This window comes from Anneissia japonica, unplaced genomic scaffold (genome assembly GCF_011630105.1).
Source record: "Anneissia japonica isolate Jap-2015-1 unplaced genomic scaffold, ASM1163010v1 scaffold288014_len389662_cov180, whole genome shotgun sequence".
Lineage (NCBI taxonomy): Eukaryota > Metazoa > Echinodermata > Crinoidea > Comatulida > Comatulidae > Anneissia > Anneissia japonica.
Window position 1 is genome coordinate 227,891 of NW_022737244.1, and position 22,886 is coordinate 250,776.

At 34.7% G+C, this 22,886-nt stretch overlaps 1 protein-coding gene across 8 annotated transcripts in view; it reads right to left on the reverse strand.

Moving 5' to 3' along the window:
- LOC117117260 (diacylglycerol kinase theta-like) overlaps positions 1-22,441 on the reverse strand; it is a 62,981-nt gene extending 40,540 nt beyond the window's left edge. For 2 of the 8 annotated variants that reach the window (XM_033261511.1, XM_033261512.1), the window contains exons 1-4: positions 21,523-22,109; positions 8,387-8,599; positions 2,881-2,960; positions 2,136-2,238 (exon numbers count right to left, since the gene is read on the reverse strand). In XM_033261511.1, coding sequence (XP_033117402.1) covers positions 2,136-2,238; positions 2,881-2,960; positions 8,387-8,599; positions 21,523-21,574 — 448 coding nt within the window. In that variant the 5' untranslated portion in view covers positions 21,575-22,109. Of the gene's footprint in view, positions 1-2,135; positions 2,239-2,880; positions 2,961-8,386; positions 8,600-16,259; positions 16,339-21,522; positions 22,113-22,141 lie in introns of those variants that run through there. The other 6 variants (XM_033261510.1, XM_033261506.1, XM_033261507.1 and 3 more) reach the window with 6 other exon arrangements.
- Positions 22,442-22,886: the final 445 nt, after the last annotated feature.

Sequence of the window (22,886 nt, forward strand, 5' to 3'; positions counted from 1 at the left end):
GCCATTTACTGGAATTGACTTATTATTGCCAAAGTTCTGAGTAAAAGTATTACGGCTTTTCTTTACTAAAGGCAACAACCCTGCCACATTCTTATGCTTAAAGACAGAGTAACATTTAGCGACAGAATACTGGATATTTTTTTTTTTTTTTATGGCGAGCCTCATATGGGTCTATTAATGAGAAAAACTTTTTTTTATTTCATTTTTGTTTATAATCTATTTATCTTCTATCTATAGATATATTAATTTTCTTAATTGTCTTTGCATAACTTCACCTACTGTATCACCTCTGAAACCGCTGGCAGGATGTTTTAGAAATCAATCAGGTAAAAATACAAGGCATATACGCCTGGGAACAAGGCATGATACAGACAAGGCTTAACAATCGCCTACTAAATTATAGGCTGGCCTATAAATAGCTAGCTAGGCCCTCTATGCCTACCTCTCTTATTCAAATTCCTAGATCTGCCACTGAAATAACACAAGCGACAGCAAACACTGTAAAAAAAGATACGTTAAACAGAGACGATTTTTATATAAAACCATGGTTATTTTTCACAGATAGTTGGATATTCTAAAGTAAAACTATCAAAGAATGTGATGATTTTGGAAAATTATTTTTTACTAAATTACATTTTACACTATTTTAGGACTACTACTGGGAAAGAAATGCGCTTTTTCGACGCCATAGCCCTTAACGCAAACGACCCACACCTATTCTTTTCTAATAACAGGCTATAAATTGTTTATGGGGTTATACTAAGATAGTGAAACTGAAGATTAGGGTCAAGTCAACTCCACTAACCAACACCTCAAAGTAATGTAAATCCATTGGAACATTATCCACGGCCTATTTTTGTTAGTTATAGCTTTCCTTTTACCAAATTCAATCATAACAAAAAATATTTATTTCATGCCCATCTGTATATGTTGCATTTTCACATGCAAGAGAGTACTGTTCTCCAATGTATTATCAAAATGGATAATTCTTCACAAGGACTATTTGGCAGAGACCCTCACGCAAAACATTATCTACAAAGAGGTCCTTTAGAAAAAATAATGACAAGGTAACTATAACATCCTCAATGATTGCCTCCTCAACTTCCCATAACATTTAACTATATGCCTCGCCAACTTTTCACACTCATTTAACACCGTGCAGAGTTTAATTTGTTTTTCTCTTGGAGCATGAAAAGGACCAAAACTCAAGAATAACTCTTTTATCTAAAAAAAAAAAAAAGAGACTTAAAATTTAAAAAAAAAATAAGTAGACACATTTAACTCTTGTTGTCATCATTGTTTTGTCATTCTTATATTCTTATATATATTTTTAATTAGTCCTCCCATTTTATTTTGTTTTTGGCCAATCTGAATCAATTTCTTTTTTTCCCAATGGATTTATAAGGTGCATAAAACAGCTGTCTGTATGCTGATGTAAGATTAGTTACAAATCTCATAACGATTATCACTTATTCTAAAACGTATGCAATAATACATAGCAATTTATAATTAAATTTGATTACTCTATAAACTCAATAGGCTTATTTAAAAAAAAAAAAAAATTAAAACAGGATTTTATCCAAATGATTGAAATGGTATTTAACCATGCTCAAGCTTTAAGCTTAAATAGTACTTATATTGACATACAGTAAGCCCACATTCTACCTTCTGTGTAATGCTTTTTTTCCATAAAATCGGTTTTTAGTGCAATTATTGTACTGCGCAGCAATCCCCGACCCAATTTGGAAGGCTCCACAATTCGACCGACCAATCAGCATCACCGCAAGCTGTCGGCGAGAGCGTGCAGCGATTGTATGGAAACCAAACTTCAAAAGTAACAATTTTTTTTCTAAAGGATTGCAATGGACCATCAAACTTTTAACATCTGACCAATCAAAAAAAGGTTAGAAATACGCTTGCATCGTACAAACACGCATGTAGTCCCACAAACACACAAGTTTATGCATATTTACACAATTCTTTTATGGGAGCAGTGTACAGCAGAAAGTCCATTCTGTCTGAAGTCACGCAAACCCTGGAAATGGAAAACAAATGCCCACCCTCACTACAGTTCTAGTGCCTTGAAATTAACGTAAATAGTAGGTTTAAAAACTTTGACTGGACATTAAACTGACCTTCACAACGCAGGACAACACTATCGTCAAGTCTCCGCCGACACACATTGCAGAATTTCTTGCGAGCTTGCACAGGGTCACTCCAGGTATGGGGGACCGGATCCTAAGCAGGTAAAATAATTAACAATAACAACTACATAGATAAAAACTGAATTCAATATATAAAATAATAAAATAATATAAAATAGTAACAATAAAAATACAAACAGATTAATGAAATTTAAGAAAATATTAAAAATTACATAATAAACGTTAAAAAGTAAAATATAATTTAAAATAAATTTCAATCATTTCATCATAAATACAACAAACAATATTACCGTATAAACTCGCATATAGGACAAGGAAAATAGGGAGTCCTCTTACTGTATACGCGCCACATACATATATTAAATTTTCGAATCATGTTTGTCTTATGTGCGGATCGTCCCTAACATGCGAATTTAGTACTACGATGAATCTACTAAATATTAGTATGAATGAACGGTAAATAAGATTTTTATTAATATTTAAATTCCCATAAAATGGATTTGTTTTTAACCATCTAGATGCCTTATTAAGACCATAAAGAGTGGCAGAAAGTATGAATTACAAAGTTGAAACGAAGGGATGTCTTCTACTCCAACTACCTTCTCAAACTCGGGGGTCATCTTATACGAGGGTCGCCTTATACGCAAGTATATACGGTATAACAATAATTTTAATTTAAAACATAATATTTCAGAAGAAATATATATAAACATACCTTTATTCTATCTGATGCGACACTAGAACATGGTGTAACTATATTATATAGACATCGTTCATGACTTACAAAATTACAAACTGGAAAAAAAAAGATATTTTTAATATTTTTATTGGACACAAGTATGAAGTTCACCAAGCTTCCATCTTGGGAGAGTTTAATTCCACTCTCAAAACTCATCGTTCTTCATCAACACCGTGAGACAATCCATGTATAATAAAATGTTCAAATTATTATTTTTTTTTTTAACAGTATGTTGACAGGCATCCTTCAAACTACATAGAAAAGGAAAAGCTTGTTATACTTAAGAAATAAATAATTATATTACTGTATTTTGTAATTGGATAATACCGTACTGTAGTAGTAGGCCTCATAGAGTAGATATTGTTCATAACTTCTCAGTATAACATTGATAATAATTTATTGGTATTATTTATTTTCCAATAGCATACTGTAAAAACAATTCAACTGACGTTACCAGGATTGTACTTTTTTATAAGTCACAAGACCCATGACTCGTGCATCCGACACCGACTTCGAGTAGCGAGAATGGCATTTACGTCTGTTTGATCCGTTTGATTAATTATGTTAATAATCAAAAGTTTCAAATACATATTTTGAACCTTCGCATGACCCTAGTCAAAATTGACCTTTAAATCAAATTAGAAATCAATTGTATAATATTGTATAATATATTAAATTTGATATATAAAGCAAGCAGAAGATTTTGACATCAAAATTAACTGAAATTTGATAATCATAGATTTTCCCTATAAAATAATTTTTAGCCAATCAAAAAATGTGAATATTAATCGAGTGACCTGGTTTTCATGTAAAGCCAATGTGATTTACTGACATGGTAGTACTGTCTTGAATTTTTCATAATTTCTCTATTTTCTACAGTATGTCACCCAAACGATTCAATATAATTCAATTCCTTCCTAAATTAAAGAAACAGTATAGGCCTACTACCTCTTCAGATAATTACGTCCATGACAAAAAAAGTGAAATATTTAGGTAGCTTTATACTTTTTTAGGCTTTTAATTGAAAATTAGAATAAAAAATACTTTTCTTTCCAATAACAGATGCATTGTTATTCTTTTCATGGCAATAGCTTGTGTAAGTAATAACTATTTTTGTATTAAAAAAAAAAGAAAAGAAAAACACATGGATTTTATACCAACCACTGGGATTTAATTTCCATGCATGATTTTTCACTCTTTCTATCTGACCCAAAAGCGTCATTATCATTCCACCTTAAAAGCAGACACATGTTTTGGAATAATGTTGTTTAACACTAGGCTTCGTATTTCACCGAAATGCCTGCCCCGGGCGCATCTAATTAAAGCCAGTCAACGACATCATAATTTGATATTAACATAACATGCCAAATTTAGGCTTTGTTTGCAGAGGTAGCCAACACATCCTAAGGCAAACTCATCACATCGCACTGGGTGCAGAACAGTAGCATGATAAATGCCTGCCACGGTAGGAAGTGTTGTTGGCCTAAGAACCCACACCCACCTAAAGCCTCCATCTAAATATTATTGAAGAGCCTACTGGACATTTGATAATTCTTTTTTGGAAAATGATGTAGGAACTGTTTTTTTTTTTTACTCAGTTTTTTTTAAATATTTTTTGTTGATCCAATTCACAAATTTTAGGCATACTGTATTACTGAACGGACCCATAACAGCCGCAGTGCATTGAACTGGCTGCACCGCACATACTATGCCACTGGTGACTTCAATTAAGTGGGAAAAACCTGTGTGCAGTAGGCTTTTGATGTTTTACTTGAGAGCTTAAACGACACACTACTCATGGTACACCAGCATGCCATAGGCGAACAGGGCAGCTCATCAATTCATAAAAATACTGTAAGCGAGAACATTCAAACATAAATTTAAAGAAAATAGCCAACATTTTATTAAATTATTTTAATTTTTTTTTATTTTGCTTTGATGTTTTTACAGGAATCCTGCGATTTTTGCCAAACTTATTAACACTTTTCTATCATTTTTTTGAGATCCTGATTCGAACTGACGACCCTGAAAAATTCATCCAAGACAAGACCCAAACTTGGGTCATAACTAATGGGATGCCGACTATAAGTCTGAAATATTTTATACTGCTTTATGTGAACTCGATAACAACTCTACCAACTTTTACAAGTTAATTTAAAAATACTATTTGAAAAATATCCAAAACAGCTACATCACCTTGTTGGAAACAGGCTGCTTATAGCTACAAGTATCTGATTATTTAAGTTTTCAGAATAATATGAAAATACCAATTGGCAATCATACAGTTTCGTAGGCCTACGGAAAACTGTTTATAATCCAAGTATTATTATTAATTTTAACAAAGTAATTCCTGTAAAATGCTGCTATTCAATTTCAGTAGCTAATGTATAAGCAGATGTTATGCAATTGAAGAAATTTTGAAGATCATCCCTGCATGGTTTTTTTTTTACCTAGTGCTACAGTATTTGACGTAAAACTAGAAAGTTACTAATCAAAATTCAAACACTGGTAAAATTTCTATTCCAGCCCTCCCTCCTATCGGGGCAAATCAATGTGAAATGGTACGGTAACAGGCTGGGACAAATTTAAGGATTGGCATGAGCCATTATAATATATTTTTTAATTTCTCAGGTCAAAAGCAGGTTAATAACCTACATTATTCCAAAAGAAATAAAGACATTTTTTAAAATATTAGAAAGTGTCAATATATGACCTATTTAAGAAACACATAATTAGGCAAGTTAACAGTTCCTGAGGCAAGAGTTGGATGTAATTGATAGTATTATTATTGAGTTACTACAGTACACATTGTTAATTTGAAATTTAATCATTTTTATTTACTTTTTCTTGTAGGGCATGACACAGAACCGGAAATAATTTTGCATCCATTTTATATTGCTGCTTGAAAAACTTAATATTTATTAGCAACAATAAAAAAAAAATATTAGTTTATCACCCTCGCACGCATGTCTTCTATGGTAGGCTACTGAAAAAAAAAAAATTTTAATTTTTAGTTTATTTCTTATTTTTTGTAAAATTAAATAGTTAGTAGTTGTTTATATTATCTCAATAATGTTTTACTTTGAATCATTGCATTTGCATATTTGTCTTTAGCAAAAAAAAAATGCCTCCCTCTCTCATCACTCTTCCAGCCTAGATAGGGTGATAAACTAATAATATTTTTATAGGGACTTAACTTACTGTAATATGCAATTTGGTGAAATTTGTATTAAAATTGGAATTAAAATTTTTCAAAAATGTTGAATGAAATTGCACGCGATATTTATACTACAAAAAGTTATTAGTGTACAGAGGCCTAATGCTTTTTTAGGCTTAATCCTACAACATTCGTACAATTACATGATGATGGATTAAAGAACTGAATTAAATTTCGTAATAATACCAGGAGGGGTGAAAGGGAAGAATTTGAAGATGACAAAGCTTTCACAGTTGGTAAATTATGTAATATAAAGAAAAAATTTCTGTATTATATTTAATGTCATAATAATCAACAATAATGATTTATTATATAATTGTTAAAATAGTAAGATGGAACATGTAATATATCAATTAAAAACAAATAATATAAAAGACTTAAGAGTTTTCAATATCATATTAATATAGGTGAAGGTTTAAACTCCTGTTTTTTCTTATAGGTTTGACACCAGACTAAACAGGCATACAGTATAAAGTTGGATAATTCAAATTGAAAGCAAAATATTAAAAAATTGTTCTCTGACAATAAATGAATTTAAAATGTAGCTATCCACATGTAAGACCATTTAAGAAGTTTTTTTCTGATAAGCCCTGCGTATTGACCTTGCCGTGGTGGTTGTGTGGGTTAAATAGATAGCCAATCAGTATCCACGAATGGGTGTCACACTCTGCTCCATGGGTAAACTTATGGAATATTTAAATTAAAATTCAGATATAAAAGAGCATGATATAATAAATAATCCGACATTATAAATAGGAGTGCTGAGATGAAACATCATTCAAGGATTACGAATCTACCATTTCATGGAAGGGGTGTGAGATCCTCCATTCCCTAGTAGGGAAATAAAGAGGACTTTGTCGGGAAAATTTTAAGCTTGAAAGAACTGTGTTAAATACGCATTCAAAATACCCTTAATGTTTTTAACGGTCAAACATACGGGAGAAATCATGTTTCTAATAAGAATATTTAAGTACACAGCTTGTATAAAAAAATGGTAAATATTTTTTTTTTTAAATACATGATAATTTGCATCATATTTTAGTATGGAAAACCTTGCATAATGTGGAAACTACAAGAAAATACATGAAGAATTCACGCATGATTGTATATGGAATCACATGTAACAAATGGAATCAACACACGTGTACTCTACACATGGGAACCATGTACTATACACTTTGCAATATGAACAGCTACTATATGTAAACCCAGTAGCTTACATGTTTTTATTGAATGAATTTTAATTCAGTAAAACACACAAAGGATTGCTTTCCAAAAACCATGGTGTTCACCAATAAGTTTGACATAAAACAGCAGTTGTTAATAAGCAATTTTTAAAAACTGCAAAAATCAATTCAGGGATGGCAGTGCAAGGAATTTGGTTATTGGGATTAAATTGATTAACATCGGCCGTTTTTAAAGAGTCTATGGGACATTTTAAAGGGAAAATCTGAAGGGAAAAAAATTCTTTGATATGTTTTACTGTACAATTGATTTTTCGGAGACACAAAAGTACAGGCATGTTTGATGAAAAACTTGGCAACAGTAAATAAGACACAGATTTTTGAGTATTTAAAAACTGGGGGAAATTGGTAAAAAGGTGGTCGCACCCATTCTTGTGAGCCTGGCTTTAAATCTAAAATAAACAACATTTTTTAAGCTGCATTGAAAATTTCTTCCTTGACTCTTCTCACATTCTGTATAGTACTGTACAGTACATCATTCTAATGGTCAGAGAGGTGTTGTACCTGAGTTTACACTATGCTTCATCTCATTCTCAATCACATCCAATCAAGAGTACTATAGCAACTCAGGGTATTTACATCAAAGGATGAAAATAGGTAGTTTAATAAAGATGGTTTCCAATTGGCTTATACTGTAAGTTATTTCTCATACTGATAGGCAAACTGTTCAATAAACTAAAAGTGAGAGTCAGCTGAGACACTGTAATGATTCGGGGCTAGCTTCAGACACAAGTCAAAATTTTCCAACACACAGGTTTATTTTCACATTCAGTGTCAAAACAGTATTAAGACCACTACTTTGAATAATCATTCTACAATATCATGCCATTTATTTCACACATTATCATATAAGAGAGTTGTTTAAAACCATAACAATTTCCTCTTCCTGTACTTTCAACCTAATCGCACACTATGTTATATCAACTTAACATCACACGACCAATTACCACTTTCATTTTGTCAATTGTGTCAATTCATAACCCACTTCTAACAAGCTTGCTGCTCCTACCAACCATCCTACCTTCGCATGTTTGTCCCTGTTTCGTAATACCCCATAGCATCTCCGTACAATGATGACAGAAAGTTGGTCGATGGAATGACTTCTTGCCAAATGAATGATGGTGGTACGTATCAACCGATTCCGTGTCAGCGCTTATGTCCACCTGTCTGCCAAATGAAACGGACGCTGCCACATTGTCCATGGTCTCAGAGCCCTCGGTTCCAGGCAGAATAACTTCACCAATGAAAAAAAAGAAAACATTTTAAATTTGTATATCAGTATATATTTCAGTGGCGGATCCAGGAATTTGAAATAGAGGGGGCCCGGAAATTGGAGGACCTGAGGGTCTAGACCGGCTCAGCCCCACCATGGTTGGGGCTGAGATAAGAAAAGATATAATTATGGCTTGAATTGGCATTCTCAGACTTAAATTTGAATTTTCTTTTTTTCTTCATAATTTTTATAATTTTGAAAAATTTAGGGAGCCCGGCCAAGATGCTTACTTAAATCCGCCACTGCATATGATTAGCTTTAAGAATGCGTCATGCAACTGAGTCAGATTATAGGATGGAGGGGAAAACAAATAATTCATCAAGACAAGCAAAAGGGTCTTGAAACTCAAGACCATTTGCTCTGAAAACCTATCTAAATGGCCATACATAGTTTGCAAACGTGGGTTGTGTTTGACATATGAGTTGGTGTGTATGCATACAGGCTTACGTTAATATGAGTACCTGTATTTTACCCAGAGCATATATTTTACCCATACAACTACATCTGACAGTCACAGTGTATGTTCCAATAAGCACCTTCCCTCAATATGCACCAAAGATTTTATTCACTACTATAAACTGCTGTTTTTGAGTGAGCACCCATACTATTTATAGCATTATATTTTTGTAATTTGAATAAAAATTAAAATGTTACAGCACTTACTCGAGAATACCTTTAATAACATGCTTTGATGTTAAGAATTAGGATAACAAATTTCCACACATAAATGCTGTAGGAAGTCAGACAGGACTGTATATTAATTTAGAAAAAGTGTCACTCTTGAATATTAATGCCGCACTATAACGTGAGGATGATTATAGGAACATTTAAGGTTCAGGAGAGGCTACAAGGACAGGGCCACCACGATCGTCTGCAATTCATTTTTAACATTAACAAGATGCTTACTTACTGTACAGAATAGATTGGTTCCTGTTAATTATTAAGGACATAAACAAATAATAAAGTTGACATAATTGTTGTCATTACGGTAAAAATGATATGAAACTGAAAATAAAACACCAAAGCATCACAAAATTAACATCATCAAAATTCAGAACAATGGTGTACTAGCAGAACTAGCAAAACAAAACCAACCTGTCAATGTCACCGAGGGAATGTGCTTCTAGGAAAAGAAAGACAATAGACAGGGAAAAAAAACTATTGTAGGTCTCACGAAGAGACATACACAAGCCATGGTTAGAACTCCAGTATCTAGCATGTTGATGGTTCTTGTTTTCTTTATGATGTTTTTGTTTAATTAAAACCTTATTAGTGGTTTGATGCTACAGTGTACAGTACTTCAATAAAAATTTATTTCATTGTATTTTCACAACTGCTGACTGAGGCACTCATATAGTGTAGAATTTCCAAATTTAAAATTAAGGATAAGCTAGTCCCTGGTACTAGAACATTATTATAAGTACAGTAGATATCAAAAATTAGGGGTGGGCTTACAATATACATCAGGTATGGGTACTGTATGCGGGTTGTTGACATTTAATAACTTTTGCAGCCTAACTTCGTAACACATTATGGTTTAAGTGCACAGTTACGAAAGGTGTATAGTATGTTACGATATTTTTGCCACCCCCAAGGCCGATTAACCTGGGTAAGAGTATTTTGTATAGAATAATCATAACCCTCAGTTACAGGTGGGCTTACACCTGAAGAATTATTGGTAGTGTGTGAACTGGCTCATGGATAAATGTGGATACTGTATGAATATGGAAGGGCAAAAAAACTGGAAACAGCCAGCTCTAATTTGAATTTTTACCCTCACATCTTGCAGATTAAGGGTATTGTAATAGTGTGTGCAATTAAAAAATTACTGGAATGATTTACAATTACTTCAAATTTTCACATATTGACAGTTAAATGTATCTCGGTCCTTCTTGGATTTAGTGCTGATTGGAAGTAATGCAGAATTTAGAATGTTATTTACAACTTTCCGGCTTGCCAACAGACTGAGCATTTGACCGAGTTGTTTGGCTAGGCAGAGCAGACTCGAGTGGATAGACTGTATACCAAATTCTGGCCGGCAGACTGGAAGCGCTTCAGGCAGCGTACAAACTCGTCTGATTGATGGGCTTGCCATGCAATGCCTATGATGCTAGGCCTCCTTTGGCATTATTTTTCCGGTAGATGTTACCACAAATGTACACTAGCATAGAGTATAAATAGACCACGTTTAGAGAATCATAAAATTTGTGGGTGTGTGTGGTTTTTGCACTTATTATAGTTGAGTACTTTACTCTTCATATCCATATTAACTACTTCTACTGTTAATTATGGGTCAGCATGGAAGTGATCGATTGGCCAAATGATCAATAACTTATTACTCAATCATCCTACGAAATGATTATGACTATTTTCAATGAGTACTCTCCTCTCCTCAGAACACTGACAAACCCATCAATTACACTGACATGTTTAATTAGAGAATAAGATCACATGATCAAGTGCCAAAAAATGCAGATAAAATAAAGTTTAAAAAGGAAAACAGGTAGAGTAGCTGCCAAATTGTACTAACACATGGCAACAGGTTGCATTGTATAGCAACCTTTAACCCTGTAACCATAGCAGAATTTGCATTTCGAAATGCACTGTCAGGGAACTGATGAAGATATAGATACTGTAAAATATGCAGGTTTTTATTTTTTTTTTAACAGCATTTGATATCAGTACGATTTCAATGAGTTGAATATCCATCTTCTTGTTTATTATCTTTACATGTTAACATTTCTCTCATCAGATTAACATTTATCAATATGGTACAGTAACTAGTTTATTGATTACAGTAATGTTGTTTAAATAGCACTGAATTATTGTAAACATGCTGATAAATATCAGCGGTGGATCCAGGATTCGTAATGCTGTAGAGGGGCCCAGGAAGGGATCCACCCACCTCAGCCCCACCATGATTATGGCACTTCTATAGATCAATGGCGTATCTACTTGTAGTAGTCTTAAAATTATGGGGCTGATAGGAGAGCGCGAAGGTCATGTAGGGGGTTCGATGGTTATGTGAAGGGCGCTAACTCGCAAAATAAGGTAATTTTTAACTACTTGCGTGTGATTTTTGGAGGGGGGGACGACTGGGAGAGCATGAGTATTTTTGGAGGGGCTTTCTAGATGGCCGGAAATGCCACTCTTAGGCTTTGAATAATGGAGGAGGGGGGGAAAGAGGCATCTCCCCTTGAAACCGCCACTGAGTATGCACTACAGCTCACTAACAGCCAACCCAACGAAAACCAGTGCCTTTGCATTGCTGATAGGAGAGCGCTCGAGGGGGTTCGATGGTTATGTGAAGGGCGCTAACTCGCAAAATAAGGTAATTTTTAACTACTTGCGTGTGATTTTTGGAGGGGGGGACGACTGGGAGAGCATGAGTATTTTTGGAGGGGCTTTCTAGATGGCCGGAAATGCCACTCTTAGGCTTTGAATAATGGAGGAGGGGGGGAAAGAGGCATCTCCCCTTGAAACCGCCACTGAGTATGCACTACAGCTCACTAACAGCCAACCCAACGAAAACCAGTGCCTTTGCATTCAAAATAAAAAAAAGTTAAATAAATAAACACAGCATATCAATATGGACAATCAGTCACAATCAATGCATTTTTCCTGCATTAGAGATACAGTACTGTACATTGGTCCATATTTCAAAAAATTAAACTAAACTATAACAGTATGTAACTCTCAATATTAAAGATTAAACAAGACCTAGGTTTATTTGGTATATTCTATCATTTAAGCGTTAATACCTAGCTCTCAACAATATAGTTCTTTTTTATGCTTGATTCTTGATCTGAATACTCCTCAATGTCCTTAAGGAACGGAGTAACACGATCTTATGTATATAAATATGACAATCTTCTCGTAATCTTCATTAACACTGAAGATGTTCTGACAGTGAAGAAATATACATTAATATAAGTAATATACTTCTGTTTCGTAACTTGTCAACCTCTGTCACTGATTCTGCCTTTATATGAAACAAAAAAAGAGGTGGTTATCTTGCAGAATAAGAATATTCACTATTTCATCATAATTTTTTTTACTGTTGTGGCAACCGCTTTGAGTAGAGCAGTGTTCATCAAATTTTTTACTTCACCGCCTACTGGAGATTTTAGAGACTATAGCCTCGGCCCAGCCACACCAGTGACCAACATATACTGTAGAAACCTTCCAAAATGTTCTGATCATGAAATCACCTCTATATTCCTAAGATGATTTTACATCGTTATCTGTTCTATTAATTACCAAAAATTAGGATAAACTGCACATTTGCTATAAGTGAAGCAGTTTAATTACGAAAACAAATCTGATTTTCTTCTTCTTGGTATCTTCGTGGCCTTCCAAAAATGTTTTGCAGCCCAACATTGGGCCCCAGCCTAAACTTATCGGACCATCGCAGTAGAGGCAATATGATATCATCTGGGGGTTTCGTTGAAAGTTAACAATTCTTGGCAATGATAACTTACAGGTGTAGCCTGAAAAATTTCAACAGATAGTTTAATAGAATAGTCATCTATCTTCCACAGTAGACCTTCACTCCCAAAAGCAACCTACCTTTGGCAGGATGGGAATGTTTCATTGTTTCCTTCTATGCTGTTTTGTGTCTTGAAAATCAATCTGACATTAATGTTTTTCCATAATTAAAGTTACTATCATGCAATATATTGTTTGTGACCTAATTTCTAATTACTGTACATATAGCACAAATTTAATTAGATTAACAATTGATTATCCCCAAATTAATCGTACAATGTAGCAATACAGCATGTCATTTGTGTATTGTACAATTGGCCCTGTATGAACGGGCCAATTTCATAGTCTACAATGACTAATATTGCAGTCACATTGTTAATTCAGAATCTATCATAACAAATAATTTCATCCAAAGGTCAAGGGTCAGATATGAAATATTTGAAGTGAAATCTACACATATTCCAAATATTGATATTCACAGTCGACAAGCAGTAATTATAATCTCTGCTAATCGCCTCCGCGTAACTTCCCCTATCTCCTCTGAAACCATTAGCAAGAATGTGCTCATCTTCCATACGCTGGGGTTTCTAGGCTGGATATTGGATAGGGAAAAAAAAAAAAAACCAAAAAAACCCTAAAAACACTACCTGCTTCAACTATGTTTCGCAAGTTGTTTACAGTACATCACATAAATACTAAACAATTCCTTTTGTTCTGTACTGCAGTGCTCAGGTCTATGAAAATATCGCGCAAGGCCGCAAAAGAAACAGTCTATGTTTCGCAGCTACATTACGTCACCATGCAGTGCTTCAACAAAAACATATGAGCCCCATGTTTCCTGCATGCTGTCCGATAGTTGTCAGCTGTCCTGAGTAACAGAGTACGGTATCCATTGCATTAAATGCTGAATATTACGGTAGTCTTATGGCTCATAACACCAGCAATAAATGGCATGTTTTACAAATCGATCAGGTAAAAATATAGATACGCCTGGGCACAAGGCATGATAAAGCTAGGCTAGGCCTAATCATTTCGACTATGGTAGGCTAGGGATGGCTACAGTAAGACTAGCCTAGGGCTAGAGGCCTAGCTAGCATAACTAGACTAGGGTAGGGCCTACCTGCAGGCCCCCTCTCTCGAATCCGGGTTGATTTGCCTTGGGTCAATCTGGCTATTCTTCCCCTATGCCATAGTGCATTAAGATAGCGACACTGAAGTTTAAGTCTAGGGTCAAGCCAGCTCCACCAATCACCACCTCAAATTTACATAAACACGTCAGGACAATGTCCACGGGCTATATTTTGTTATGCCAACATATACTACAGTACATACAGAACAGTAGGCCTACAGTACTTGATTTTTTTTTTACGTACATGAGGGTATAGGCCTACTTCAATGAAGGCCATATCAAATTAGACAATAATTCCTCACAAGGACTACTGTATTAAAAAAAAACACTCAAAACATTATCTAAAAAGATGTCCTTAGAAAAAAAAAATGACAAGGTATCCACAACGTTCAACTACACATCGCCACCTTTCCCACCATTCAACCTTCAAAAAGCTTTTGTAAATTAAAATTAACAAGTGATACTGGTGCTTGTTCTTTGTAAATTGTGTGTTTTACAGTACCTGTATTCTTTTCCTTTTATTGTTTTTTATATTGTTATAATGGCATCACGGCCTTGTTGAAAAACACCGTTGGGTGATACAAGCTTCCGTGTGTAAATAAAGATTTTATTATTTTATTATTATTATTATTATTATTATTATATTATTATTATTATGCAGAGCACAGGTATGCTAGGCACAATTATAAATACAAGCGCTTGCTGCAGTTTGTAGCATGATGTTGTATCGATTCAGATTAAATTACAATGAACACTGCATTAAAAATTCAATCACAGAGGGGGCAATGGAGGAGACTAAAGCCACTTTAAAAATGTAAGTTGTGTTGTTTTTAACCTAGTTGTTCAAGTTGCAAAAACTGAAATTTGCCAATAAAACTTCAAAACTTGTTAATTCTTGTTGATTAGTCAAAAAAAGATTGTCTTATAAATTTTTTATGTACTGTACAGTTAAGTATGACTGCTTTTTTATGAAGAAATACTAAGACCGTAGTTCCTCGGGTATAGCCCACTCGGGTACACAAAAACGTCCTACGTTACACCCCATTTTACATACTTGTACCAGCCTTTCCTCAGGCAGAAGACCAGGAATGAGTAGCTATAGCTGACTTTTACAAATACTCTATTTAAAACCATATTCAATATTCACTTTGAACAATTTGGCAAGCAGTGCTGAATAATTGCCTTTTGATTGAAAAGGGGATTCCCATGTATAGCCCACCTCCAAAATTAGCCCAACTTTGTGTTTAAAGAGGTTGGGCTGCCGCTTACACTAAATGAACTATGGTAAATTGGATAAATTCAGTGTGTAAAAAGCACGAACAAAATTTTCATTAATTTATGATGTCATGTTACAATTACTTTTTGTATTTTGTTGATTTTGCTGACCTACATAGGACAGTTATACAAAATTAATCCTTTAATTTGACACTCGGACTACACAACTCCCTTAAGCCTCTAACACATAAAAATAACCAACTCTGCAATAACCATTTGCAAAGCATGCCATTTACACAAGAAATAAACAGATTAATTGGTGGTATTATGTATTTATGAAAATGAGCAAAATTTGCTAAATTATACCTGGGTATTGTGCCTACTGTATATTAATGTGTTCCTTTCTTATTGTCACTGCATTCTGCCCAATTTGAAAACTATCGGACACACTAAACTCTAACTTACAGCAGCAATGGCAGCAACATTATCACTCTGTACTATTACCACTAAACAATACTGTAGCATGAAGAAGAACACTGAAAACAATAGTCTCCCTTGAGCTCCAATCCAATAGGGAGGCTAATTATAACTATTTTCACAAAGCCATTTGTGTACTGTAAAACCTACTGTAGTATTACAACTAAACCTCTAAAACTAATTATCTAAATGACTAATTAGCATAATCACACCACTATTAACAGGCTTCATTTCATATTGTCTCATCTCATATTCTCCCATAGAAACCAAATTTCCAGTACCATTAAAACCTATCATCAAAATGGCCTTTACCTGTACTCTCAACCCCACAAGACAGCAGTAGACAGTGTCACATTGCCAAGCACGAAGAAAGAGTCTAGCAATGTACTGTTGCAGTGCAGAGAACTCAGGATTGTCATGGATGTGTGAATCTGTTCTACTTTACGCTCATTTTGCGGGACCTTATATTAGCAAATTTTGCCAAGGGGCGGGGCTTTTGCAGAAAGGTCCATTATACTCTTTGAATGACAACACAAATTACTGGTTTCAATGTCAACAACTTGTCATAAACAAGTGACTATATATAAGACAACAATACAACAACAACTTGACCATGAAAATAAACAACCATCAAGAGTGTACAAAATGAACAGTTCTACTATAGTAAGGATCATTTTGTCAATGGATAGATTTATACTAATATGTACAACACTTATGCCCAAGTCTTCAAAAGAAAAACTGGTCTTATAGCAAAAACAAAATTGCTGAAACCAGTCTGCTCAAGCCTAATCGGCCAGAAACCTAATATTACTGTATTAAACCTGTGATGTACCATTTTTCCAACACCTGGAGGGGTGTAGGTATGCCATGGTAGGGTATGAGTGGCTGACAACAGAGCATCTCAACTGTCAAGGTACCCACGGGTATATGCCTGTCTCTTATACACATCTAGATGTGTATAAGAGACTGATTTTTAGGGGTTGTGAAAAATGAAAATGCGGAATTAAACCCCCTACAGTACAGTATTCCAATGGAAACTTAATATTTAGTAATTCTTAGTAATTTTAACCCACCTCACTTTGGAATTTATTTGCTGCCATGGGGATGCGTCTCCACCCACCCCGCCCCAGCCTATGCCCTTGGTACCAATTCCAAAATAAATCATGACTACACATGCAATGAGCAATTATGGTACCCCTGCCCTCCGGATAATACTTGGCAAACTGACACACTGTGCTACCGTATCTTCTACCTGCGGAGCCACCTCATGTACACACAGAATTTGTATTAACAATACCTTACATTTTCAATGCCACAATATATAAAATGGATTCATACTACTCTACATGTAGACGAGGCAAACAGGTGTCTTTACAGAAGTACACAAGTGAAATTCACAGTGAAACTCCGACCCCATACCCTGGTCATATTACGGCAGAAAAATGCTGGTAGGTAAAATCAGACAATAAATACTGTAAACAGAAACAGAGTCAATGTTTATTGCCTGTGAAGTTAATGAATCTACCTCTGTAATTGGCACCACCACTTAATTTCAATTCTCGCAAAATTAGAGTTTGTTGGGAACTGACGGTTTTAAATACTTTTATAAATGGTAAAGGTGCTGCATTCAAAGCAGTCCTCGAATAGTTGCATAGTCCTAATAATAAGCAAGTTTACTACAGATTTGAAATAAAATAACAAAATTAAGCATTTTCATGCCAAAAACATTTTTCAGGGTCGCTAGGTTTAATGTTGTCGGTGACTGGTAATAGAACTTGTCATGTCTTTCTTTCTTTGTGCAAGTGTACTGTGGGCGAAGTAACATTTCCTGAACTGGGCTATTTCCTGAATTGGGTTTTTCCCCCCATCAGAGTAAAACTAGATATTTTTTTTCTATCATATTGACCTTGCTTCTTACGACTAACCAAATATTGATACCTCCTCGGACGTCGTCCATACAACAACTCCCTGGTAATAGTAATCCTGTGGGAGTATTTTTAAACCAAACATGAAGTTACAGGCATAATCGTGACAAAAACAGTGTTTTTTTGGATTTTTTTATCAGCCATACAAAGTTTGTTCAACTTAATAGTTTGGCAGACAATCTGTATTTTCTGTGTGATTTTACCTATGCTATATCCACCAAACACCAGGGCTTTAAAGCCTAAAAAACATTTCGCCTATAAAATCTCGGGTCTACTCATAATACTAGAAATTGCAAATTGCAAGTGAAGTGCTGCGAAGTACAACTGCATATAAATGTTCTTCGAACAAAATTATTTATAATAAAATAAAAATATAACAAATAATATGAGACACGACCCATTGTCTATATTAGAACACTTCTCATTGGGTAACAAAGTCGTAATTTTTCATTTATTATAGTGTCTATAGTGATGAATTATGATTTAGGTTTTTTTTAATAAAGTTTCAAAAATTTCTATGTATGTGGAAAATGTAGTTGATACCAAAGGTTACAATTTTTATTTTGAAGACTGCATGGTCTAGGAAGTGTACATTTTTTTATGTTCAAGTTTCCAAGGGCCGGTTTTCTAGGGGTGAGGTGACTGCCAAAGAGTGTTGCCAAAGTGCGAGCCAGCGTGTTATTTGATCACAAGTGCGAGACATCACAAGTGTGAGCCAGCGAGCCATGACGTCACGACAATAGATACGAGACGTTACTCGAGTTGTGCGAGGTATCGGCTGAGATTTGTGGAGTACAATTCAAAAAACAACTATAGGTCTAATAATGAATTATTGTGATGTTAGACAATGTTAGCTCAAGGAGCGACGTTGTTTTTCATTGGGACCTTCGTCCCTTCAAGGCTAGGCCTATACCATCCTAGCTAGTCTAGGCCTAGAGTAGGATAAGACTAGCGTGACATGCGGACGTTGGTATGTGTTGGTTAGTCTACAAACGTTGCCTAAAGTAATTGATTTTACCCAGCAGAACGAAAGAAGGAAACTCCGCTTTTCAGTCGTCTTAGGCCTTTGTTTTTTGACAAACAATGACCTTTCGGAGGTCAAATTGCTGTCAAGAATATGAATTGGCTGCTTCGCAGCAAAAAATAATCTCTGATCAAGTTTTTATTTTTAATTTGCTATGTCATATTTAGCTGAACTAAGACTACCAATAAGATAGTTAATACATACTCCAAGTATCGAAATGCACGCCATCGTGTCGAGATTCAATATTTCGACATTAATTATGTCATCATTAGGAATGACTACCAATCTTTTGGCATTTGTTGATTGGTTGATAACAAATTTAATTCTAGATAGATCTGGGTAGGGTCATCCCTACTTCACGTTGGTCCAGTGTTGTGTTTTAGCCTTCACTTTATTGAAAAAATATTAATTGAATGGTTATTAATTTTAGTTTCTTTAAATATATTTGTTTATAACTTAATTTTTTCTCGCAGGCCAGAATAATTTGCTTCACGGCCAAATTTTACCAGCGGGTTGGCTATTCAGAACCAGGGTTATAAGGCATTAAAAGAATAAACAAAAACAACTAAATAATTCACATTTCTACTTGACATCCAACATGAATAATTTCTGTATTATTAATGTTTTTAAATCATACTGTGATTAGACTGTATTCCACTAAGCACCACCCCTTGGATATTGTTGCCAAGGTCCAATAAATGACAGCTAGCCATAACCCTATAGCTAGCTATAGGGTTATGGGACATATGTTATTCCTAGCCCTGTCTATTGAATATATTATATTTTGATTGGTTAGATGTTAAGTTTAATTAACATACAAGAAAGGTCATATACAAACCATTTGTTTTGTGAGCTATTTTGATAGGGAAAATATCAATGGCAGATATCCAGGAATTCAAAACAGGGATGGGGGCCCAGACAGACAGATAGAAGGTTTAGAACACCTTAGTCCATATTTTACGGCTATGGCGCATCTAGATTGCGCAAATAGCATTCTTTAATTATGATGAATATGATTTTCTTTTCTTTTTTGCATGGCTAGATTTAAATTTATATTGAATGGTATTACAATACAGTATTTCTAATAAATTAACCATAACCACTGTATAATTTATGCACAGTACTGGTACAAACTGTGTATCAAGTTACACGCTTGACTAAACTCACAACAAAGATTCTCATTATACATCAATGAACATTATTATTTTATTATTTTAATTCAAATAGTTACCACCGATGTTTGTACTACAGGTCTATCTGTCTGTCTAGCAGGAAAGCAAAAAACGAATAGATCAATGCCATCATCAAAATTAATTGAGTGTTGGTACATGAGACTTTTAGAGATGCATTTTCGGGTGAAAAGGTCAAAGGACAAGGTCAGGGTCACCAAAACTTTCAAAATCACATTAATATTAAGGATTATGCCACATAAAACTATTTGAATGGATCAATAAACTTCATATAATCAAATCAATCAATCAATTCAAATTACAGTAGCACATTGAGTATATATTGCAAACATCAATCTAATTCATATGCTAAATAGTTAAAACGTTTTATTGAATATAAATATGATTGGGACTTTCAGGTTGGAAAATCACAAAACAACATTTTTATAATCAATCAGTTTATCAAGAGCTCCAGGTCACGATTTGGCATCTACTTGACCTCTGTACAACTTCAATTATGGATGTTGAAGAAAAGAAAGTATACAATAGCCCAACCATAGGAGGTATTGCAAGCCTTGCTAATACAATTGCTATTAATTATTCCGGACAGAAGCATTTTAAGCAATGATTTATTCAGGAATATAAGGTCCCCTGCCTATTTAAGAGCTTCAGGATTCCCCTGACCCATGGGAAAGATGCCTAACAGTGTCCCTCCTGGTTAATAACTTAGACCAAATCATATTTTAAATTTTGCAGTAAGAAATAAGTCCACTACAGAAGGGTTAGTTTCATAGTGACAGATCTGCTTATAAGGACCTCCTGAGCAGTAATACTCATCATTAACAATAGTGGTAATGTCTGATAAAAGTACCATACTGTAGTTCCTAGGGTATAACTATAAGCCAACCCCTTACATACTTTTCGCCCAATTTTATGTACTCGGTACCAGCCTGCCCTCAGGCAAAAGCAAGGGTATAGTTCGAACGAAGGGCTTTAGGCTGATAATACTCTTTAAAAAAAATCAAACATCGGCTTTGAATAAAAAAATTTCCTTTTGATTGAAAAAAGGAATCCCCAGGTATAATCCCACACATCAGCCCAATTTTTTACTCAAGGGAGAGGGGGGAGGGGGAAGGGCTTACTGTAGTGACCAGAGGAACTATAGTATTTGTACAGTAAATGACGGCCATTTTTTTTTTTTTTTTTTTTTTTCAGAAAATGATGACTATTGAAAACACTGACACTTAACACATTTAAACATACTCTGAAAACTATAAATATGCAAGCATGACATGCCAAGGCAAAGCAAATTGTAATAACACAACACTATTACTATTAGCTACCACAGTAACAATAGAAAAAAGCAAGCCGAGCACCTCAAACATAGCAGGATAGAAGATGGGGTGTGAAATGCCAGAGTAACGTTAATTTATTATTTACATCAATATTCATCCTACCTGCCTGCTTGTGAATTCGTGATCGGTGGTGAGGATTGCTCGAGCTACTCATCACACAGTGTTGTGTTAACGATGACGTACGCAATATATCCTTCCAAAATTTACAGTAAACTTTTTGATTATCAGCCTCAAAAATACTGATTCCACAACTGAAGTCAACAGATCTGCATCAGTGACAGAGATTGGAACTGTCTTCATTCAATTAGGAGAAGATAGTATGCAACTCCATCTGACAGTACAGTATATTCAATTTTGGGGTTTTTTTTTAAACTTAATTATTTGGCTATGGAAGGCGACTTTGTGTATTTTGTATAGGCTAGACGAAATAAAACATTTTAACTGTCACTGTCAATATATCTCACTGTATCAAACAAGCCTCTATCAAAACGTAATTCGTGCCGAGTTACTGCGTTTCGTATAAATAAGCAGCAGTGACATGTTAATTGTTAATGTCATAAAAGGCAAAGCAAATTGTAATAACGCAGCTCTATTAGCAACCAAAACAACAATAAAGAAGCAAGCCGAGCAGCCACAAACGTAGCATGATAGTAGAAGACAGTGTGAAACGCCAAAACGGGTACGTTAATTTATTATTAAACATCAATATTATCCATCCTACCTGCTTGCTTGTGTAGTCGTGGTCGGTGAGTATTGCCCGAGACACTCATCACCGTGTTGTGTTAACGACGACGAAACGAATGTAATAATCCTTCCAAAATTTAGTAAAAATTAACCATTAAAACCTACATTCACCAGCCCATTTGAATCACCGTTAATTCTACATTGGTGTTGGATTGCAGTGTTAGTATTACTTTCAACCCTTACGAGAAAATTTACCGGGAAAAAATCGACTTTAATCCCTACCACAATTTCTCACATCTGTTTAGCTGCCTATTCCTGTGGCTAGCAATAAAAACTGAATTGCTAGACGTCGGTCCAGTCGTATTTAATGACACCTCAAATCATTATATCACAAGGTAAATATATAAAATTCCTGGATGGCAGGCTAATGATTGGGTGTGGACTACGTACAGTAGTATAATGTACGGTAATGCTTTCTATCTCTGTCCGAAGTTCCCGTGTTTTCGAGCATAATTGATAATATTGTTAATGAAACTGAATCGTTTATTTCCCCAAAAATATTCACACTTAGGCCTATTATTCATTTCTACAACCAATCTGACAATTTACCTTTCCAGTTATCAGACTCTTGAAGAACGCATCCAAATTTCAGATCGAAATACTGCTAATTCACAAAGCAATGTTGCCCTCTGCAACATCAACATCATACGCATGTATAGCACTCTAAATACATGTTTTGCTCCAACTGTTAAACAAAACAATATTGTTTAGTCGCAAGAAAT